This window comes from Ranitomeya variabilis, chromosome 8 (genome assembly GCF_051348905.1).
Source record: "Ranitomeya variabilis isolate aRanVar5 chromosome 8, aRanVar5.hap1, whole genome shotgun sequence".
In the NCBI taxonomy this organism is placed as follows: Eukaryota; Metazoa; Chordata; class Amphibia; order Anura; family Dendrobatidae; genus Ranitomeya; species Ranitomeya variabilis.
In genome coordinates, this window is record NC_135239.1 from 182,125,527 (window position 1) to 182,150,139 (window position 24,613).

The 24,613-nt window shown below is 43.5% G+C and overlaps 2 protein-coding genes across 6 annotated transcripts in view; both read right to left on the reverse strand.

The window, feature by feature from the left end:
• PTPDC1 (protein tyrosine phosphatase domain containing 1) overlaps positions 1-24,613 on the reverse strand; it is a 74,221-nt gene that overhangs the window by 24,494 nt on the left and 25,114 nt on the right. Inside the window, exons 1-2 of one of the 3 annotated variants that reach the window (XM_077277790.1) lie at positions 11,004-11,561; positions 7,564-7,653 (exon numbers count right to left, since the gene is read on the reverse strand). In XM_077277790.1, coding sequence (XP_077133905.1) covers positions 7,564-7,653; positions 11,004-11,055 — 142 coding nt within the window. In that variant the 5' untranslated portion in view covers positions 11,056-11,561. Of the gene's footprint in view, positions 1-394; positions 1,195-7,563; positions 7,654-11,003; positions 11,562-24,613 lie in introns of those variants that run through there. The other 2 variants (XM_077277791.1, XM_077277792.1) reach the window with 2 other exon arrangements.
• BOD1 (biorientation of chromosomes in cell division 1) overlaps positions 17,030-24,613 on the reverse strand; it is a 32,750-nt gene continuing 25,166 nt past the window's right edge. For 2 of the 3 annotated variants that reach the window (XM_077277795.1, XM_077277794.1), the window contains exon 2: positions 17,030-18,150. In XM_077277795.1, coding sequence (XP_077133910.1) covers positions 17,603-18,115 — 513 coding nt within the window. In that variant the 5' untranslated portion in view covers positions 18,116-18,150 and the 3' untranslated portion in view covers positions 17,030-17,602. Of the gene's footprint in view, positions 18,151-23,318; positions 23,414-24,613 lie in introns of all 3 variants that reach the window. The other variant, XM_077277793.1, reaches the window with a different exon arrangement.

The following is a 24,613-nucleotide window of genomic DNA, read 5'->3' on the forward strand; positions in this document are numbered from 1 at the left end:
TATATTTACAGCTATGTTACCAGAAAAAAAAACTTTTACAAAATTTAGACATGTTTTTCAACTAAAAATATGGAAGTAACCTTACAAGCTTGATATCACTGTAGTCGTACTATCCTGAAAAATCATGTTACCAGGTCATTTTCACCGCGCAGTGAATGGGTCGGTTAAGCCGCACATTTCACACTTTACACTGCGGATCGACCGGATCTCAGACATTTCCGAAGCCCCAGCAGTAGGACAAATTAATCCTTTCTACCCAACCCCTGGATCACTGTAGGCATGTCCTTAAAAATAATATTTAAAAAACAAATTCTAATAGTCAAAATAAGTTAGAATCTCAAACAATTCAGAAAAATAAAAAAAGTTATATTGAAAAAAAACAAAAAAACTTAACTTTTTATCTGGAAGCCACTTGTCGCCCCTTCGTCTGTGCTGATTGATGACATGGCCACCATGACTCTATGAGTAGAGGAGGACAGTAGCTCGATGGCGGAGCCGCGCCGTCGCTGGAGGCGGATGACAGCAGCGGAGGTGGAATGTCTGCGGCCGCGGAGAAAGGTACTGACGATATTCACAGCTGAAAGTCTGCGGGGCGATGGCTGCATGGTGTGCGCTGACCTGTCACACAACTGCCAGGAACTGCACAACTTACTGGGAAATGTGCGGACGGATTTATAGTATCTCACTGCACCGCACAATAGGCTGAGAGGTTTCTATAGAAACCAACAATTCGCTCATTGATGGTATTAAATCATCCGTCTAGGCTGCACCGGCTCCATGAGTGCACGGGTATAGCAGAGGCTGCCGGTGCCTCGGACACATCGGGAGGCTCATACTTCCACCACAGTGAAGGCTCAGGCTACCGGAGGGGCAGGTAATGGAGGAAGTCACAGGCTTTGCTGTCAAATCCAAAATCTGTCATCACTTCAAGCTGATTTTGTTTCCCCTTTTATGCAAAAAACAGCACTGGGCTTTAACCCTTTCAGGATCAGGTAACTTTTTATTTTTACCTCCCCTTCTTACAAGAACCATAACTTTTTTTTTCCTTCCACATAAGTCATACAAAGGCTGGTTTTTTTTTTTTTTTCGTTTTTTTTAAGGTACGTGTTAAGATTTTGAAATACACTATTCACTTTACTGAAAAACAAATGTGGGATGATATAGAATGCAATAGAACTGCTTTTTTTTTTTTCGATTTTGCCTTTATGACATTCAGAGAGCGATCAAAATGACCTGGAAACATAATTCTTCGGGTAGGTTCACACCACCATCTTCGCCACATCCAAGAAAAGCGGTCGGATTATTCTGATTCAACTTTGATCAGGGCGGCATGACTTTTTCTCTGATGTGGAGAAATAAAAAAAAATTCTCCTGTGAAAATCAGACCGCACTCGGATGTCATCTGAGTGCAGTCCGATTTTTTCCACAGAACCTTAGTCGTGCATTGTTGATTTTGATCCGACGCTCAGATCAAAATCGGACATGTCTTCTTTTCCATGGATCACTCAGTCCGAAGAAAAAAATGAGACATGTGCACAGCCCCACAGAATATCATAGGTACAAGTAATATTCATGAAGACCACAGATAACACGGGTCTGAGAAAATCGGCTGTATGCATGAGCCCTTCAGGTCACTACAGTCTCCATATAGTATAATACACTTCCTATAGTCCTCCATTATACAATGCACCCTCCCATATTCCTCCATACAGTGTAAATCACTTCCCATAGTCCTCCATATAGTATAATGCACTCCCCATAAGCCTCTATATAGTACAATGTGCTCCCCATAGGCCTCCATATAGTATAATGCACTCCCCATAGGCCTCTATAGGCATCCATATAGTATAATGCACTCCCCATAGGCATCCATATAGTATAATGCACTCCCCATAGGCATCCATATAGTATAATGCACTCCCCATAGTCCTCCATATAGCATAATACACTACCCATAGTCCTTCCTTTTTTGGAAGTGCATTGAACAGCAAGGTGGATTGCTGCTGAGGGGAGAAAAAAAATCTTTAAATCTTCAGCTTAGTGAGTGTGAGCGAGCTGAGTGTGACCTGAGCGTAAGTGTGAACGGCGGTAAGTGTGACTTGTGATTCAGTGACTTTGGATTCAGGGAGTTTCCAAGGGAGGAATTGCTGAATTGCTGTCTGTATTTTATTAATACTTTACATTTATTTATTTAATGCTTTTGTCTGGTGCAATCCCCATTAGGAAATGTGCTCCACTATTGTTAATACCATCCAGTGCACATCTTGCCACATGTATGCAGTCCTTGATCAGCCGGTCGAGGGTGCATACTGCTGTGCAAGATGTGAGCACGTTGTGCATTTGGAAGCCCAGATTCTGGATCTAAATGTGCAGCTGGCAACACTGAGATCCATTGACAACATGGAAAGGAGTCTTCTGCTCACAGAGCAGACGCTCAATGGGATAGATGAGGAGGGGGATGGTAGGATGGAGCTGCAGGACAGTGTGGCAGTTAGCTGGGTGACAGATAGAAGGCGGGGTAGAGGGAAGAGTGCCAGGGAGGCTAGTCCTGATCTGGCACACCCCAATAAGTTTGCTAAGTTGGCAGATGAGGGGGGTGCCAGTACAGGGGTAGCACTGCTGCAGCCAGGCATGTCCTCTGAAAGCCGGAGGACTGACTGCTCCAGTAAGGAGGGAAATAGGAGAGCAGTGCAGGCCAGACAGGTGCTGGTAGTGGGAGACTCAATTATTAGGGGAACAGATAGGGCAATCTGTCACAAAGACAGGGATCGTCGAACGGTGTGCTGCCTACCTGGCGCTCGAGTCCGACACATCGCTGATCGGGTGGACAGATTACTGGGAGGGGCTGGTGAGGACCCAGCAGTCATGGTGCACATTGGTACAAATGACAAAGTTAGAGGTAGGTGGAAGGTCCTTAAAGATGATTTCAGGGAATTAGGCTGCAAGCTGAAAGCAAGGACCTCCAACGTGGTATTTTCCGAAATACTGCCTGCACCACGTGCCACGCCAGAGAGGCAACGGGAGATTAGGGAGGTTAATAAGTGGCTCAAGAATTGGTGTAGGAAGGAGGGGTTTGGGTTCCTGCAGAAGTGGGCCGACTTCTCAGTTGGCTACAGGCTCTACGCTAGGGACGGGCTGCACCTCAATGGGGAAGGTGCAGCTGTGCTGGGGGAGAAAATGGCTAGAAGGTTGGAGGAGTGTTTAAACTAGGGATTGGGGGGGAGGGTATTCATTTTATAGGAGGGGAAGATAGTGCAGATAGAGACCTGGGCACAAATAAGGAAGTTGGGGGGGGTGGCATGGGGGGTGGGGTTAGAACAGTTAATAATTTAAGAAAGAATAGAGGTACAGAGAGTAACATCAAGTGCATGTATACCAATGCCAGAAGCCTCGCCAACAAAATGGACGAATTAGAATTAATGTTGTTGGAGCATAATTATGACATGGTGGGGATATCTGAAACATGGCTGGATGAGAGCCATGACTGGGCTGTTAACTTGCAGGGCTATAGCCTGTTCAGAAATGACCGTACAGATAAGCGAGGGGGTGGGGTGTGTCTATATGTAAAATCGACCTTAAAACCCATCCTGCGTGATAATATAGGTGAATCTAATGAAAATGTAGAGTCCCTGTGGGTGGAGATAAGGGGAGGGGGAAAAAATAATAAATTACTGATAGGGGTTTGTTATAAATCTCCAAAAATAATGGAAGCAATGGAGAATATCCTCGTAAAGCAAATAGATGAAGCTGCGACTCACGGAGAAGTCATTATTATGGGGGACTTCAACTACCCTGAAATAGATTGGGGAACAGAAACCTGCAGTTCCAGCAAAAGTAATCGGTTTTTGACAACTATGAGAGACAATTACCTTTCAAAACTGGTTCAGGACCCAACAAGAAGGGGGGCACTGCTAGACCTAATATTAACCAACAGGCCAGACCGCATGTCAAATATAAGGGTTGGGGGTCACTTGGGGAATAGTGATCACAAAATAATAAGTTTTCATGTAACCTTTAATAAGATGGGTAGTAGGGGGGTGACAAGGACACTAAACTTCAGGAGGGCAAATTTCCAACGGATGAGAGATGATCTTGGTGCAATTAACTGGGACGATATCCTGAGACACAAAAATACACAAAGAAAATGGGAGACGTTTATTAGCATCCTGGATAGGACCTGTGCACAGTATATACCGTATGGGAATAAACATACTAGAAATAGGAGGAAACCAATATGGCTAAATAGAGCTGTAAGGGGCGCAATAAGGGACAAAAAGAAAGCATTTAGAGAATTAAAGGAAGCAGGTAGTGAGGAGGCATTAAATAAATACAGAAAATTAAATACATTCTGTAAAAAGCAAATCAAGGCAGCAAAGATTGAGACAGAGAGACTCATTGCTAGAGAGCAAAAATAACCCCAAAATATTCTTTAACTACATAAATAGTAAGAAACTAAAAAATGATAGTGTTGGCCCCCTTAAAAATAGTCTGGGTGAAATGGTGGATGAGGATGAGGAAAAAGCCAATATGCTAAATGACTTTTTTTCATCAGTATTTACAATATGATCAGTGCTAACAAAAATTCCCCATTAAGTGTCAGCTGTTTAACCCAGCAGGAAGTACGGCGGCGTCTAAAAATCACTAAAATTGACAAATCTCCGGGCCCGGATGGGATACACCCCCGAGTACTGCAGAAATTAAGTACTGTCATTGATAGACCATTATTTTTAATCTTTAAAGAGTCCATAATAACAGGGTCTGTACCACAGGACTGGCGTATAGCAAATGTAGTGCCAATATTCAAAAAAGGGGCAAAAACTGAACTCGGTAATTATAGGCCAGTAAGTTTAACCTCTACTGTGGGTAAAATCCTGGAGGGCATTCTAAGGGATGCTATACTGGAGTATCTGAAGAGGAATAACCTCATGACCCAGTATCAGCACGGGTTTACTAGGGACCGATCATGTCAGACTAATTTGATCAGCTTCTATGAAGAGGTAAGTTCCGGACTGGACCAAGGGAACCCAGTGGACGTAGTGTATATGGACTTTTCAAAAGCTTTTGATACGGTGCCACACAAAAGGTTGATACATAAAATGAGAATAATGGGGATAGGGGAAAATATGTGTAAGTGGGTTGAGAGCTGGCTCAGGGATAGGAAACAAAGGGTGGTTATTAATGGAGCACACTCGGACTGGGTCGCGGTTAGCAGTGGGGTACCACAGGGGTCAGTATTGGGCCCTCTTCTTTTTAACATATTTATTAATGATCTTGTAGGGGGCATACAGAGTAGAATTTCTTTTATATTACAGGATGGTTTATGTAAACTAGAAGCTTGGGCTGATAATTGGCAAATGAGCTTTAATGGGGATAAATGTAAGGTCATGCACTTGGGTAGAAATAATAAGATGTATAACTATGTGCTTAATTCTAAAACTCTGGGCAAAACCATCAATGAAAAAGACCTGGGTGTATGGGTGGATGACAAACTCATATCCAGTGGCCAGTGTCAGGCAGCTGCTACAAAAGCAAATAAAATAATGGGATGCATTAAAAGAGGCATAGATGCTCATGAGGAGAACATAATTTTACCTCTATACAAGTTACTAGTGCGACCACACTTAGAATACTGTGCACAGTTCTGGTCTCCGGTGTATAAGAAAGACATAGCTGAACTGGAGCGGGTGCAGAGAAGAGCGACCAAGGTTATTAGAGGACTGGGGGGTCTGCAATACCAAGATAGATAATTACATTTGGGGCTATTTAGTTTGGAAAAAGAAGGCTAAGGGGTGATCTTATTTTAATGTATAAATATATGAGGGGAAAGTACAAAGACCTTTCTGATGATCATTTTAATCTTAGACCTGAGACAGGGACAAGGGGGCATCCTCTACGTCTGGAGGAAAGAAGGTTTAAGCATAATAACAGACGCGGATTCTTTACTGTAAGAGCAGTGAGACTATGGAACTCTCTGCCATATGATGTTGTAATGAGTGATTCATTACTTAAGTTTAAGAGGGGACTGGATGCCTTTCTGGAAAAGTATAATGTTACAGGGTATATACACTAGATTCCTTGATAGGGCGTTGATCCAGGGAACTAGTCTGACTGCCGTATGTGGAGTCGGGAAGGAATTTTTTTCCCCAATGTGGAGCTTACTCTTTGCCACATGGGTTTTTTTTGCCTTCCTCTGGATCAACATGTTAGGGCATGTTAGGTTAGGCTATGGGTTGAACTAGATGGACTTAAAGTCTTACTTCAACATTAATAACTATGTAACTATATAGTATAATGCACTCCCCATATAGTATAATACACTCCCCATAGTCCTCCATATAGTATAATGCACTCCCCATAGTCCTCCATATAGTATAATGCACTCCCCATAGTCCTCCATATAGTATAATATACTCCCCATAGTCCTCAATATAGTATAATGCACTCCCCATATGCCTCTATATAGTACAATGTGCTCCTCATAGGCCTCCGTACAGTATAATGCCCTCCCCATAGGCATCCATATTGTACATTGCACTGCCCATAGGCCTTCATATAGTATAATACTCAGCCCTGTAATCTCAGCATGTGTTACTCTAAGCGTATCTAATAGCGCACGTGATACACTCCACAAATCTAACCCCAGCTTATGATACAGCGAGCTTATGCTGCTCTCAGGTTAGGGGTAAAAATCTGGTGACAAATTCCTTTTAGGGAGTTAAACTTATGCAATCAGAGCTATCTCTGACCACACCAGTTACTGGGTGCCGGCTATGCAGTGCAGCTGCCACTCCCGCTGTACGGAGCAGGCTCAGCTCCTGAACCGGCTGCATATAGTGATCACTAAGATGTTTAAAGGAACCTGGAAACTGATTCATGCTGCCAGAGACTGCATTTTTCTTTTTAGGAAAAAACCTTTGAAAAGACAGCCAGGGGACAACATGTCTCAGACAACTAAGTGCAGAAGGCTTTTTGGTCTAGTCATCCGAGACAGACAAAATAACAAGCCCATTTTCTTAGAACTTTGCTTTATTTTCCAATCTCCTGTTATGCCTCCATATATTATACAAATAAATTGGCAAGCGGGTGTTACCATTTTTCTCGTCAAAAAGGCGTGTCCCTACTCATTCTGATAATGTTACCACTGATTGGACAATGGTCCACAACTGGTGACGCTCAGCTGTTAATGTATTCATTAAAGTGGTTGTCCAGACTTAGGTTTTCTTGTGCCGTGAGAACCCACCGGTGCCAGGCGTGTTACCGCAAGTATGTGATTTGCATACACATAACGGTCACATGCCGACTAGACGTGCGCGGCTTTGCTCAATGCAAGTGTACTGACTGAGGCCAGATACAGTCTAATTGGAATGTGGCCTGACGTATGCAAATCACATATTTGTAATCACATGACCACCTACTGCCGGAGAATCCGGACAGTGAGCACTGCACATGATCTGAGGGTTCACAAGTCTGAAATCACATACATTGACTGCAAACTTGTACCCTAAGGCTGAACAACCCCTTTAACTTATAGTAGTGATTCTCAATGGATATGAAGGCGAGTACCTGAACTCATCGCCGCCTGATGCATGTTGCTTGCAGCAGTACAACACAGCAAATCATTCTGAATCAGGATCCCAGACGCCACTGCAGCCACTGAAAAACAGAGAAATAAAAATTCATAAGAATTTTAGATGAACAAAACTATTTAGTAAATGAAAAAAAGACTAATGGTTTTGCGCATGTCTGACATTAACGGTCCGAGCACGGACTTCAATGTCCAAAACGGCCATAGGACTCCTTCCCTGAACTCTGACTCGTAGGAACACATGAGACTGATAAGTTTGGGTCAGGCGTCCCGCAGCCGGTCGAGGAATCTCGCAGCCAGTCCAGGTGTCCTGCAGCTACTATAGGCATACCGCAGCCAGCCAAGGCATACCGCAGCCCACCCAGGTGTACCGCAGGCGCTCCAGGCGTCCCGCAGCCAGTCCAGGCATCCTGCAGCCAGCCCAGGCGTACCACAGTCCAGCCAGGCGTACCGCAGCCCGCCCAGATGTACCATGGCTGGTCCAGGAATCCCGCAGCGAGTTCAAGCGTCTCGCAGCCAGTCTGGGCATCCCGCAGCAAGCCCAGGTGAACCGCAGCAAGGCCAAGCATCCTGCAGAAAGTCAGGCATCCCAAAGCCAGCCCAGTCGTATCACACCCTACACAGGCGAACCGCGGCAGGTCCAGGCATCCCGCAGCCAGTCCAAGTGTCTCGTAGCCAGCCCGTGCATCCCGCAGCAAGCCCAGGCGTACCACAGTCCAGCCAGGCGTACCGCAGCCTGCCCAGATGTACCATGGCTGGTCCAGGAATCCCGCAGCGAGTTCAAGCGTCTCGCAGCCAGTCTGGGCATCCCGCAGCAAGCCCAGGTGAACCGCAGCAAGGCCAAGCATCCTGCAGAAAGTCAGGCATCCCAAAGCCAGCCCAGGCGTATCACACCTTACACAGGCGAACCGCGGCAGGTACAGGCATCCCGCAGCCAGTCCAAGTCTCTCGTAGCCAGCCCGTGCATCCCGCAGCAAGCCCAGGCGTCCCGCAGCAAGGCCAAGCATCCTGCAGTAAGCCAGGCATCCCACAGCCAGTCCATGAGTCTCACAGCCAGTCTAGGTGTTCAGCAGCCAGCTCAGGCATCCTGCAGCGAGTCCTCGCGCTCCTTATTTGGATTAATATATTTTTCTATGTAAACTGACTGTCATGTGCCAAAATTGAACAGAAAAAGTTGCAGTCATTCAACTTTTTATAGATGACGCTCTGCAAAAAAAATTATTTGCAGATTTTCTAAGATGGTTTTTTTTGTAAAAGTTAGTCACGAGACAGCTCCTAGTTTTATGAATCACGGTTTTCATATAATTTCCCCTATTCTTCAGCACAATGTTATATAATGGAAGTTAGTCAGGCTGCTTATGCAAAGGAAAGGATAACAGCAAACCGGTGGGCTGCGAGGAATTTCTGCACTCGATCTAGGAGCGAACGTGGGCAAAGGAGCACAGAATCATTGACTATTATGTAGGACTGAGCGTGGGGGGACGAGCAGAGACACTTCCATTGAATTTGAAGGACCTCTACACATGATGCCTCACGTCCTTCAGTAAGAAGCAGGCTTTAGTTTCCTATACCCGACAGACAGGATGAACTGCAATGACATGAACAGTTACTGCGCAATTTCGCAGAACACAAAATAAAGGTTCTATTTAATTCTAGCTCCATAAAGACAGAGAAAACACAGACTGGATAATGCAAATTTCAGCAATCATCATTTAAGTATCTGGGGCAAAATTGATAAAATATATACAATTGTAAAAAAAACAGCTGAATATTAGAAGCAGTAAAGAAAAAAAAAAAAAAACAACTCTGCCGGTCTCTACCTCCTGGTTCCACTCTTGAAACAATCACTGACTGAAGCGAAACACTAATGCGGTCAATCATTGGCTTTACTGTGCAGATTCGGACAGTGTCAGCATTGGTTTCAAGAATAAACGATTGCATTGGCTTTACTGTGCAGATTCGGACAGAGTCAGCATTGGTTTGAAGAATAAACGATTGCTGTAGGTCTGAAAATCACAGCCCAGTAACACCATACACATGGGCTCTACATGCAACTCTCGTGTCACTGCCGCATCTCTGGAGAAGGGGGCTATACTCTATCAGAGTCGCAGAGTCATATTGCCCTCTACGAGACCTGGTGACTCTGATGAGCGGTATAGTGAGTGACGTCACCGCTATTCAGAGCCACCGGGTCTTGCGGAGTGCAACAGGAGCCGGCAACTCCGATTAGTGATGACATCAGTACCCAGTGACTGTGAATAGCAGTAACATTACTTACTGCTATTCACAGTCGCCGGGGCCAAATTTGGGAACGCAGGTCAGTGCAGAGGTCACTGGGAGAGGAAGGAGAGGAGCTGGGTGTATGGCAGATTTTGGGTTGTCATTGAAAGTTTCCCTGCAATAATGAGATGCTGTCCTTAAAGTGTCAGCTTACAGAATTAGAAAGCCATAATGCTAGTTAATTGCTTTATTAATGATGGGCTGGAAAAAAGGGACCTCTGCAATTGCAGCAAAAAACAGCAAAAAGTAGGAGTTTTATTTTTTCCACTATACATTATCACTAGTGATGAGTGAACGTGCTCGGAAAAGGTGTTATCAGAGGACGTTCGTGTGCTAAGAGTAACATCGGCGTGCTCAAAAAATATGTTCCCGCTCCAGCATGTCGAAGATAATCGGTCAGCACCCGAGCATGTTTTGATAACACCTTATCCCAGCATGTTCGCTCATCAATATTTGACTCAAGTACATGACTGCAAGATTCTGGTGAACGAGAATTCCTAGATATGCCTGTTTCATGATAATCATGCAGTCTAAACAGGCTGAGAGTCAACCGACGAACAAGCAAAATACATTTTCATTGGGTGAAATTATTATTTTTTTTTTTTGGGGGGGGGGGGGGGTCCACAAAAAAAAAAATCACTGTTCTCGGCATCAGATCGTCCTGCATAAGCAGGACCTGTGCTGCCGAGAACAATAGCAACTTACTTGCATAGAGCCATCTGACTGTGAATGCAGGCTATTAAAAGACCCCCATTCAGCAAATGAAGACAGCTGGTGGTCGTTTATCACCGCACATCACGCAGTATAGTTGCATCTATACACTGGTCAGCATACGGTCATTGTGCACACAACAAAACACAAAGTTCATGTGAACACAGCCTAAAACAAAGTTCACGTGAACACAGCCTAAAACAAAGTTCACTTGAACACAGCCTAAAACAAAGTTCACATGAACACAGCCTAAAACAAAGTTCACGTGAACACAGCCTAAAACAACTTATTCAAGAACGTTCAAACAATTTAACACCAAAACCATGAGAGCCGGAGATCTAACCTAAAGTCTCACTATTTCGTCCAGTAGTCTAACAAACTAATGACCCGTAATGCCCCAACTTCTCCGTAATAAAATTAGGCTCACCCCAATGTCGTCTTTTTGTCGAGTGTTTGAAGGCTGCAAGTTTAGAAGACATTGTTGAATATCTCTTGTACGTTCAGCGTTCACAAATGTATCTTCACTTCTGAGAAGCTTTTAGCATTGACAGCGAACAATCGGGCCATTGTCCCCCGAGCTCGCTTAGCTCAAAAAGGCCGTATTATTCCCTAAGCCACGAGTGAGCGCGCACCATGACGTGACGCGGTCGGTAACATGTCTCCCACACGCCATATTGACAGTGCTACAAAATCATTATCGCCATCTTTAATTTTTTTTTTATTAACAGATTTCGGACAGCTGAAACCAATCAATGACGCTTTGTTCTTTTTCCTCCAGAGTACGAGGGTTTATATCCATGTAGGCTTGCTTGTTCTGTTTAAGTCCTGGATCCTAAAGTCAACAGGTCTGATCTATAAGTATTAACTGTAAACCCGCAAGTTGTGTAGCTACACAAAAGGCCACACAAAGCCGGGCTTAACTCACCAATGTAATATATTGCAACATCCTGAAAAGGATCTGTCCCCGGAGAGAGGTCAGAAGGAGCGGTAACGTCGTCGTTTATTGGCGGTCTACCCAACCATACTATATTTGACACAATTAGCCGGGTGTAAAACCGATGCATAGAAAAATCAATGTCATTAATTAGATGGGTGTTTTTTGTTTTTTTTTAAAATTTTTCCCTCGTTCAAGTCAATACATTTCGTCTTTGTGCCTGAATGGCTATTATCTACTCGAATGGTTAACTTTACAGGTATGGTCTCTGGTTATGGTGTATGAGGCACTCAGAAAACGTTCGGTCAGTCCATCCTTGCGGATATCACGTAAGGGCAGGAGGGACACAAATAGACAGATCTTCTAAATTAATTTGCACATCATAAAACCTTATACTAAAAGTTGAAGAAAGGCCCCAAATTTTTTTTTTTCCAATTATACACAAGCAGGCAGCAGAGAAATTATACAAAATTATGGAAAATGTGAGCAAAGTTCTGCCAAGAGGCAAACTATTAACATTATTTCATCACTCTACAAATGCAGCACCATCACCATTGGCTGTATATTTTCTTTTTTAAAGGGAATGTGTCAGTAGGATCAACCCTCCTAAGCCATCTAAATGGGCATGCAGGTCATAGGAAGCTGAATAAAATGATACCTTGATATCTGCGATCCGATGTTTTATTCCAGAAAAATCTACATTTTTCTTAATATGTAAATGAGCTGTTAAGATCTATGAGCCGGACATAGATCTCCCGGAGAATCTGTCTCCAGGGCTTATTTTACATGTGTAAACAGTGTGAGATATATAGATCAGGACAGCAGACTGTCAGCCATTACATGTCTCGCGCTGGTAATGTCCTCTTATTTACAATAAGCTCTGGAGGCGGATTCTCAGGGAGATCTATGTCCGGGTCATACATCTTAACAGCTCATTTACATATTTAGAAAAACACTGATTTCTCTGGAATAAGACATCGGATCACAGATATCAATATATCATTTTATTCAGCTTTCTATGACCTACATGCCCACATAGACGGCTTAGGAGGGTTGATTCTACTGAAATTCCCTTTAAAGTATATAATGAACTGAGACAATGGGTCAAGACTGGAGTAGGATTCGTGAAGAGGCACACAGAGGTCACGCCACTCGTCTGATGCTCCTGATTCATTTACAGTCATACGCTTCTTCATGAATAAGGAGCATCTTACTGCAGCACACCACCTCATCAAGACAGGTGTGGGGAAAAAAAAGATAATATACCAAAAAATTATTCAAAAATCATCCAGATATGAGGATTAGCCAAAAAGAAGAGTAAACTATATGGATCCCTAGGGAGAGGTCTATAGCTATTCTAATGTATTTATAAAGGAGGCTCCTGCAGAACGCTGCCTAATCTCTATGTATCCCAATACCGCGGACCTAGTCCTACAACTAACACTCTAGAGTGTCCCCCCGTTACGTATTGGAAAAATGGATAATTTGCTTCGCTTTTCCTTCTGAAGCCTACGTCCGATTACATGAGCAGTGTGCTTCTTTCGGAACTTCGTGCCAAATTCATCGTTTTCGATTTATTGAAGTCACTTTTCTGTTTGACCAAAACGTATGGAGAATAAGGCGCAAATACAAGGGTCACTAAAAAGGAGCAAATTACTCCAGAAACGTGGACAAACAACGATGATGAAAGGTATTCGTGACGGGCAAACGTGCTCGGCACTCGGTTGAGCATTGGGGTGCTCAATCAAGCAGTGTCGAATATCACGTGCTGCTCGAGTGCCCTTGGGCAACGTCTTGCCAGAGCTTGCGTCAAAAATATATCTGAATAAAAATAGGAATTTCCTTAGGGATCTATTTCGGTATAATCCACCAATCAGGAGGAGTTTTTTCTTTATATGATGTGCATTGATAATTTTTTGGCCTGCCATTTTTAATTACAAAAATACGCAGAGAATGGTGATGGAGCAGCTTATGTAGAGCGGTAAATTAAAGGTGTTACCGTAGTTTGTCTTCAGGCAAAAAACTATGCTCAGGTTTTGTACATTTGTTGCACCCATAATCCGGTCCACGTACTAGTCCTATTTAAATAGTATTTATACAACAGTACTAACATCAACAGTGCCCCTTGTAATATTACCAGTGACAGAACCAGTCATAACGGCAAACATTGCTCTGAACGGTCTGGTCTGGTCCAGCCAATGGGTGCAACAAAATCCCCAAATAAATCACAGCATAGTCCAATTCCATTAGGCCTCATTCAGACGTCCGGTTTCTTTACTATAGTTCCTTGGACTTATTCACTTAACCATGTTCTTTGGGGAGTGTGTCCATTAAATAAAAAAAAAAAAAAAAAGAAGTGAATTTTATTGTATTTTTTTTTTATACACATGCACACCATGAAAGGAGGGAGGGAAGATGTCATCATTCATGTCATGATTTCAGCACCATCGCCGATAAACAAAGACCATGGAACGGCCAGTACTGGATCCACGTAGGTGCCAGTAGGTAAGTATTGCTTTTATAATACACTGCTCAAAAAAATAAAGGGAACACAAACAACAGAATATAAGTCCAAGTAAATCAGACTTCTGTGAAATCAAACTGTCCGCTTAGGAAGCAACACTGATTGACAATCAATTTCACACGCTGTTGTGCAAATGGAATAGACAACAGATGGAAATTATTGGCAATTATCAAGACACCCTCAACAAAGGAGTGGTTCTGCAGGTGGGGACCACAGACCACATCTCAGTACCAATGCTTTCTGGTTGATATTTCGGTCACTTTTGAATGTTGGTTGTGCTTTCACACTCGTGGTAGCATGAGACGGACTCTACAACCCACACAAGTGGCTCAGGTAGTGCAGCTCATCCAGGATGGCACATCAATGGGAGCTGTGGCAAGACAGTTTGCTGTGTCTGTCAGCGTAGTGTCCAGAGGTTTGAGGCGCTACCAGGAGCAGACAAGTACACCAGGAGACGTGGAGGGGGCCGTAGGAGGGCAACAACCCAGCAGCAGGATAGCTACCTCAGCCTCTGTGCAAGGAGGAACAAGGAAGAGCACTGCCTGAGCCCTGCAAAATGACCTCCAGCAGGCCACAAATGTGCGTGTCTGCACAAACGGTTAGAAACCGACTCCATGAGGATGACCTGAGTGCCTGACGTCCACAGATGGGGGGTTGTGCTCACAGCCCAACACCGTGCAGGACGCTTGGCATTTGCCACAGAACACCAGGATTGACAAATTTGCCACTGGCGCCCTGTGCTCTTCACAGATGAAAGCAGGTTCACACTAAGCACATGTGACAGACGTGACAGTCTGGAGAGGCAGTGGAGAGCGATCTGCTGCCTGCAACATCCTTCAGCGTGACCAGTTTGGCAGTGGGTCAGTAATGGTGTGGGGTGGCATTTCTTTGGAGGGCTGCACAGCCCTCCATGTGCTCACCAGAGGTAGCCTGACTGCCATCAGGTAACGAGATGAGATCCTCAGACCCCTTGTGAGACCATATGCTAGTGCGGTTGGCCCTTGGTTCCTCCTAATGCAGGACAATTCCAGACCTCATGTGGCTGGAGTTTGTCAGCAGATCCTGCAAGATGAAGGCATTGAAGCTATGGACTGGCTCACCCGTTCCCCAGACCTAAATCCAATTGAACACATCTGGGACATCATGTTTCGCACCATCCAACGTCACATTGCACCACAGACTGTCCAGGAGTTGGCGGATGCTTTAGTCCAGGTCTTGGAGGAGATCCCTCAGGAGACCATCCACCGCCTCATCAGGAGCATGCCCAGGCGTTGTAGGGAGATTAAACACGTGGAGGCCACACCCACTACTGAGCATCATTTCCTTGTCATGAGGCATTTCCACTGAAGTTGGATCAGCCTGTAATTTCATTTTCCACTTTGATTTTGAGCATTCCAACTCCAGACCTCCATGGGATATTAGGTGTGATTTACGTTGATCATTTTTAGGTTTTATTGTTCTCAACCCATTCCACTATGTTAATCTTGCCTGAAGAAGGAGCTTCTGTGCTCTGAAAGCTTGCAAACATTTTCTGGTTAGCCAATAAAGGTATCACTCCTAGAATACTTCTGTCATCATTGGGCAGAAAAGTATTCACATCGACTATGTAATGAATAAAGATTTACAACTGGAATATTTCATTCAGTGATATCAAGGATGTGGGATTTTAGTGTTCCCTTTATTTTTTTTTGAGCAGTGTATATATTATACATACACACACTCTACATATACATACATATACCAAGCCACTGGTAAAATCGTAATTTTGCTTATACGACACCTTTAAGCTCATATATTAAAATAAACCCAGTGATTACATCTTTAAGTCAGAATTGATTATTGTATAACAGGACGTACGGTATTTTATGACCTTAATTCCCCCACCAGATAAGACGCACAATCCAATTGTACCGACACCAAATTCAGTCACGCAAAATTAAAGTGAACTATGGTAATTATCCAGCAAAAGAGATAAAAAGAAGCATCATGCCCTCATCTAAATAGGCAGCCAAGTTAAATTTTTCATTTCATGGGGTTGCCCACAATCACATCACACGCATTTATATGCTGGGGAAAAACTATCCAAAAGTGATCACAATTTTGCCGGGGCACAGTATTTGGCTTACTCCAGCAGACCCATCGGGAATGAGTGAAGCGGCGAATAGTGATGAGCGAGTATGCTTGTTGCTTGGGTTTTCCCGAGCACACTCGGGTGGTCTCCGAGTATTTATGACTGCTCGGAGATTTAGTGTTTGTTGACACAGCTGCATGATTTACAACTGCTAGCCAGTCTGAGTACATGTGGGGGTCGCCTGGTTGCTAGGGAATCCCCACATGTATTCAAGCTGTCTAGCAGCCACAAATCATGCAGCTGCCGGGATGAAAACAATCTCCGAGCAGTTATAAATACTCGGAGACCACCCGAGCGTGCTCTGGAAAACCCGAGCAACGAGTATACTCGCCCATCACTAGCGGCGAACATTCTAAGAGATAAAAAGTGTCCCGTTCTGGAAATCGGTGGCAGTCCTAGGGGTTTGATCCAAAGGTTATCACCTATCCTTGGCGTGTACATCCATGGGGGACATAACCGCAGCATAGATCGACAAGCTGAAAATATCAAGCCCAAAACGATGGTCAATTTATGCAGATTTTCTCCACTTCATAGGAATTTAATTTTTTATAATCTCAGAAATCACAGAGCTGATAATGCGATATGCAGAATTTCTGCACAGACAATCCGATGTGCAACTGATTATGTGAAAATATGCCTAAAGGTCCACGACAGGTTCTAATTGATCTTTCAACACTAAATCACAGCCTCTCCATTTCATCGGCGGGTCGGGGTCACATCATTGGCGGGTCACCGCCTTGGTTACTGCCGACGCCATCGGTGGGCCAGGGTCACGTCATCGGCGGGTCACAGTCTTTGTTACCGCTGACGTCATTGGCGGGCCAGGGTCACGTCAATGTGTGCAAAATGAAAATGGCAGAAGAATTATTTTTTATTATCAAAAGCCTTTATTTCCAGGCATGAAAAGAAAATCCACTGTAAAAGCCTACATCAACAACAAAAATACTTTATTCCAAATTTCAAAAGCAGCAAAAAAGTTGTAAAAATAAAACCAGAAATACAAGCGGAGCACACTTTGGCGATCTGAAATGGTGACACTTGTACATTCAATCGATACGTTAGGTAGTCTGTTTTACAAAGGCAAACGCAAATCAAGAGAAAACATTATCTCAATTTTTCGTATCAATGTAAAATATTGCCCCATGCAAAAAAGATTAAAAAAAAAAAAATGACTAGGCGGCAACAAAGTTTATTTGACATCAGCGGTTACCGATGACCACCCTGTCCTACCTATAATCAGAGATTACCCACCGATCCCAGACCATCTACAAAGTTCTCACGCTAGCAGGGATGAAGATCCCCGGTCTCCAACTCTTTAATTTTCCAGTTCTGCACTTAAATTGATGTCATCTACTGAGCACCCCGCTACAGGTAGCTATGCATTGCTTATTGGCATTGCGAATTCTTATGTGAACTTTTTCATACATAGGAATTCCTCTAAGAGGCACTTTGGGAGGGCACATGGGGGTCTTGTTCCTCCGGCTCAGGAGGTGGCGGAGGCAGTGGCGGAGCTAGCGCTACTTCCTCTTTTTTCTGAGACTCCAAGTAATCATGTATCGCCTTTTCTATCTGTGGTCGGAATATGTGATTCATTTTCGGATCCACCACCTGCGAAATAATCCTATCAACTCCGGCTTCCAGCATTCCGGATTGAGTGACGCTTTGCCTCAGCCCATTGCGGAGCTGGTTTTTGTTCATTCCAGCGTTCCACTCCTGTTTGTCTAGATGGGTGGAGACGAAATTGTCCACTTTTTGGCGCAAGTTCTGGTACGCCGGCTTTGTGTCGACGTCGGCTAGGCAATCCCTTCGGAAACCGTCGAACAGCCCTCGACTCTTGAGTTGCTCCACGATTAATGCAACGAGATGTGCGTCACCGGGAGGAAGAGAAGAAACATTTGTAATGCCTCCCACTGCAGAAGATCCACTTGTCCCGCTGCCACTCTCCGCCATGGTCTCCTCCAACCCAGTCTGCTCTCGTATCGCACCTAGAAATAAGGAACACAGCATTGCATTAGGGTTTGCGGGAGGGGGCACATTATGCATGAGCAATTCACAAAAACGTTCGAAAAAACAAATAGAACCGAAACACTGCATATTTATAACATAGAGCTGATTCGTATGTGGATTGTTCACTTTGGGTGGCTGGGGTCCTCCCTGTCTAAGGCCGTACTTCCCTCAGGGTCCCAGAAATAGCACGACCTGTCGCTTTTACAATAGGGAGAGAAAACCTAACAGCAAATTATAAAATGCCTTACAACAAGATTTAGGCAATTAAGGGGTTCCTCTGTGGTTGGGAATTACATAGGCCATTAAAATGACTGTTCAAACCAAGCATAAACACTCGGTGCACCCTTGGCATGGCCAAACAGTTTGGTGCACCTTTACATTTACCTCTGACCACCTCCGGAAAATAAGTAGGTGCTCTGAACTCCTCTGCTACGTCAAGCTTGCACCGAGCACCTGTGCTTGGTTTGGTCAGTCAATTTGCTTTAGAATTAGTAAACCGCCTAGTTTCCACGTGACACGGCAATGCAGATACGATGGTATCTTTAGAGCAAGGGTGCACCTTGGGTCACAATGCCAGGCAGAACAACTCTCGAGGGCCACAATAAAAACAAAGTGATACTCGCATTCGATATCTGATCAAACAGGGGTTGCATTTACATTTCCACTTTTCTGGAGAATGGAAGCCTCCTACTTTTTTGGCAACCCAGATAAAAATAAAAAATAAAAAAAGGAGGACGAGGTGGTCACGAATAATAGAAAAACACATGCTGTTGAAAATCCCTAAAACTAGAATACAGAGAGCCACATTCAAGCACCACCATGTCTTCCTCTCTGGAGTACTGAAAGGAGGCCTGAGGGTGCCAAAGACAGCTAGGGGCCACAAAGTCTATCTAGCATTGCGGGCTGCAGATTCTGCCCCCCTGCTACATAGTGGTGATGCCAACATTGGGACATACAACAGAGTCAGAGGATCGGTTTTAGGACTATGGCCAAATAAAAAAAAGGCTAAAATGTATAGAAACTTAAAGAACTATCAATGGTGCTAGATATAGACCTACGGAAATACACATTGCACGGATCCCTGGCATCACTTATACGTATTCTATGCTTCGTGAAGCCATTTCTGCCCTTCCTTCAGGACACAATTTAAATCTTGCAAAAATAGAAAATTAATGAAAAATTTAGAGAAAATGCTCGTTCCTACTAACTATAATTAAAAGAAAAAAAAGTATATACACAAATTCTTAGTAAAGGCTGTGCGGACAGAAAATTGAATTACAGTACCATGTTTTCGTACAGTACACCCACATTTTGGGGCACCTATCATCTTTACAAAAGTACCTCCTTGTAATGCAGGCTTATCTGTGCTACGACTAAAAAAAAATAAAATAAATAAATCGGTCACGTATATTTTAAAAAGGGTCATCCGTCCGGATGACTGACCTGTAACGTTGCATTTAGTATGTGGCTCGGAGCAGCAATATCAGCTGGTTCCCCGGGGTATCAGAAGATGTAATCTGCCTCTGCTATAGTTGTTTAAGTCATTAAAGTCCTTTAAGGAGTTTTCCACTAAAAGAAAATTGATGATCTATCCTTAGGATCGGGTATGAACGTGTGATCGGTGGGGATCCAACCTCCGGCACCCCACGGATCGGCCGTTATAACTCTGGCGTTGGCTCGATATATAGTGTATGGAGCGGAGCACCACAGCGCCACACTGTTTAGTGGCTGCTTCCAGGTACTGCAGATCATCTATTCAGATAGGACCTGGAAGCAGCCACTGCTTCTATCCAGCCAATGCTGGCGCTGACAACAGCTGGTCGGTAGGGTGTGCCGGCTGTCAGACATGCACCAATCTATTACCGATTACGTATTCTAAAGGCGCAGATGACAGCCATATAAAGCGAACTGAAATCGAAACACAGAGTGATCTATTTCACGTGTTTATTTCTGTTAATGTTGATGATTATGGCTTACAGCCAAAGAAAACCTGTATGCCATAATCATCAACAGAAATAAACACGTGAAATAGATCACTGTGTGTAATGACTATAATATAGAGTTTCACTTTTTGTATTGAACAGTAATAAATTAACTTTTTGATATTGTAACCTTGTGAGAAGCATCTGTGTATATACCATACAGTATGAGAATATAAATTATATAGATAGATATATATATTTTAATTTTTTTCTCTTTTTTTTTTATATATATTTTTTAGTGTAGCAGAGTCCCTGTCTTTTAGTATCTTTCTTTATGACAAGTACATTCCATTTAAACCATTTATAAAATTCTAAAAACAAAGCAGATACATGTTAGAAAAGATGTATGAAAAGGATCAGCAGCTGCAAGAAAACAAAACGAAAATCACAAACAAAAAACAGTAAACTCCAGCCAAAGTCTTCCAACTGTCTCCTAAAAAAACAGCCTGTTTCTTGAACTTCATAAAGTTTTTTTTTTTTTGGAGAACAAATTAATTCTGGGCAGAATACATATTAAAAAAAGAAAGACACTGTGGGCACAGGCTTGGGGGTGGTCCGAAACAAATTAATTTTTATTCTAAAAGCCTATTTATTGCCATAATCTAATATACCTTAAATATTCGTTATCTTTTCCTAACTAAACTGCTTTAAATATTTTTTTTTATAATTTCTTTTTTGGTGACTATTCATTTGAAAATCCCAGTGCATGCAAACAAAGAGTCATCATATGCTAACACAGCCTTTTGCCCCCTTCCTGAAACAAAGAGTCATCAGTGACCACCGTTTCAAGGGCTGGGCTAGTCCCTGCTCTGCCATTGTGCGAGGTGCATAATGACAGTGCGCTCTCTATAGACTGCTTTGTTTAGAAGTAACAAGCCTGGCAACATGGAGCGCTGTCACTGTAAGATGAATACACGGCTTGCAAGCAGAATATTCTTACAACGCAAACTGACTGTGTTCTGTTGCCAGCTGATTACTTCACATTAGAGCCGGCGAGAGAGTGCACTGTCACTGTGCATACTGAACAGTGACAGGAAACTACTGAACATGTCGGAATTGACAATAGTCACATTCTCAGTAGAGTTCCCATCTGAGAATTTTGGTTAACGCTACAGTCTGTAGTTTTTTTTTTCTTCCCACTGCTGACCACTTTTGTGAAGGGGGGAAAAAAAAAGGAAGAAGTTGTCAGCGTTACGCGCGTGTGCGCATGCTTAATAAATCCCCCCTCACTCTGTATTGGAAACGTTTTCCATCGATCTCAGTCTGCATTTTCCTTGACAGATATGCTTTACAAGAGCCAGGGGATGGCCAAACACAAGTTGGTGTGAAAGGTGCCCTGAACTGTTTGGCTAACCTGAGTGTGCATAGAGCGCCTGTGCTTTGTTTGAACAGTCATTTTGTACTGAAAGACTCCCCTTAAATATGTTCCTAATCTTAGTGCGAACACAGCCTTAACAGCTAAGCCTCCATATCAAAACCCACAATTATTTTTGAGAGCCAGAGTCTAGATACAAGAGTGTTCACTTAACTCTGCACAGATCGTTCACTGGCTCTGACCCCCATCACTACAGTGCAGGCCATAGCCGTGGTCTTCACTAGGATAGGACATGAGGATGTCAATCCATACGACGGAACGTCCCGTGGCAATGAAATCACTGCTCTGGTCAGAGACTTCAGCGGTCAGATGATCGAAATATAAGCTGCCATTACTTCCTGCCCAGCGGACATCAAATGAATTTTTTTTTGCTGCAATTTTCCAGAAAAGTGGCAAAAACAAGGCGAATTTAGGGTATGTACACCAAATGCCGCCAAAAAAAAGAAAAAAGAAAAAAGACAATGCACAGGCAATGTCAAAACGACATTGCTGTGCACATGTTCGGAATCGCATCACTTCTTAAACCTAGTCTCATGGCTTCCACTGGGAATCTGTCCGTGCCCTATACTGAGAGTATAGACCAAAAGACGTCGGTGACCGATCCCCTGCGAGAACAATGGCAAGGCTGCAGGAGAACGCACATTAGGATAAGGTTTTTCTGAAGATGCATCACCTGGGAAAACTCAGCGCCTGCGTCTAATAGATGCCATGTGCACATACCCCAACTAACTGATTTTTAGAAAATCAAAGCAAAAAAAATCAAACTCCCACATCTGGAATGTAATTTTTTTGCAAACTTTATAAATTGGACAACCCCTTTAATTAGATTATCTGGCCTTAGGCTACAAGTCTGCAGTCATTCTAGGTGAATCCTTACTGCATATTGTAAGGACTTTCTGGGATCAAGTGATTTGCATACTTCCGATCACACTCCGACTAGACTGTCCGGTCTCACTTAATACACTTGCATTTAGAGAGGCCCCATAAGTCTAGTCGGCATGTGACCACATATATGCAAATAACACACTTGCAGTCACGGGGCCGGCACCAGAGAACTCCTACAGAACGCAGTACACGCAAGGTCTGCAGGCACATAGGCGACAAGTCTGCAGTCACTAAGGCTGGACAACCCCTTTAAAAAGGTTTCTGTATCTGCGATCATCACAATCCATGAACAGCGATTTTGCAGCTTTAATTTGTTCTATGTACAATCCAGAATCTTTAGTGCGTGACTCCTCGGCAACTTTTGGCAGCTGAGAAAGTGGCTTTGCTTTTCCTTCATAGGAGAATATTAAAGGGTACAGAAATGGTTGGGCCACCCTGGATATTTCCCCCCATGGTAAAATGTTCCACTTTGTAGAATTTTATCAATAACTCTGTGTCATGGCTCATTCAGACGTCAGCGATTTTTTTTTTTTGTATGCAAAAAACGGACCGATTTTCATCAGTCTTTTGAATCAGATTTTCATCAGTTTGTCGATTTGTAGTATAAGGTTTCTGAAGCTTTGTCAAATATGAAAATTGGACGGCTCACCAATGGCACCTGAGAACCGTCCAATTTTTTTTTCTTACATTGACGAGTTCGATCCGTGACTCAGATCAAAATCAAACAGGTCGTCGTGTTATGGAGGTCCACAAAAAAAAAAAATTCACGGTCATGTGAAGGTACGGAGTTCTATCCGTGAAAAACTGAGGTCTGAATGAGCCCTAGATCTTTGCCAGGATTGGGGCAAAACACCATCATACACTTGTACAGCAGTAAACACAGAAAAGTTACTTGACTACTCACCGGGACATAAAGCGTGACTCCAGCACCGAAATCCGAGTGCAAGACGGGCTCAGCGTTCCTATAAAACTGAGCGCTCCGAGAAAGATGGCTGAAATCTGGAAGAAAGTGGGGACACATGACTGCAAGGAAGCAGCACCCACAGCCCTGGTGCACAGGAGGCAATCGCAATGTATCGGCGATTCGAGAGAGGGGTGAACAGGGTACAAGAAAAAACACCAAAATCTTAGCTTGATGGAAGATCCGGTGAAGGGAAAAGGCTTGAAATATTGGTGACAGCAAATATAGAAGCTGCTGAGCACTCGTTACGACAATTAGTCTAGCGCGCTTAGGTTCCGGCTTTAGGACCCATTCATGTTCCCAATTTTACCATCTTCCCTGTTCATAGCTGTTGACCCCAACTTTTCCAGCCTTAAGGTGGAGTCAGCAACTGACGCAAGCAAATCACATTTGTTTTAGCAAATGGCGGCACAATACAGCCTTCAATGGGGCTTTAAAGGGTGGTCTTTAAGGCATATTGAACGACCTTCTCTTATGGGAACCGCTCTATAAACAGACGACTCTTCTGGTGCAGTCTGCCGTGCATCACGTTTGGCGACATTTCCGGTGCCAAAAATGAGAAAATCCAGCCCAGCAGCGATCAGCTAAACACCATTGATTTACCAAGGCGCTCGCTTATTGAGCCAACTTTACTGCAAACTTTTCAAGTATAGAAAACTCCTAATGGAAAGAGTAAAGCAGATTGTGTTTTAACAACTTGGGGCTCGTTCAGACGGCAGCAATTTTTCTAGTTTGCCAAAAACATTCCGATTTTCAGCAGCGCTTTCGATCGAGTTTACAGTGTGCGAGTTTGTACCATCAATGTTTTCTTGTATGGAAAACAAATTGCGAAGTTTCTCTCACCAATTAAGGCTTGTTCATACACTTAAGTTTTGCCCGCATGGGGAAAAAGAAAAGAGAAAAAAAAAAAAAAACACGCAGCGCTTTACTGTACCAGAAAAAAAAAAAACTGAATGAGATTTGTGAAATTTCATCCAGGCGCTGCTTATTTTTTCCTTGCAGATTTGAACCAAATGGTCAATTATTTCAGCGTTTTCTTCTTCTTTATTTCAAATGAATGGGAAAATTAAAAAAAAAAAGTCAGTAAAAACACGCGGACTGGGCAAGGCAAAATTCAACATGTCCAATCCTTGGTTCTCCTGGGAAATAATTTGTGTCTAGCAGCGACTTTCCCCGAAATCCCTGGTGGGAACACAAACATAATAGACCAAGCATGTGTATAGGAGGTTTGGAAGAAC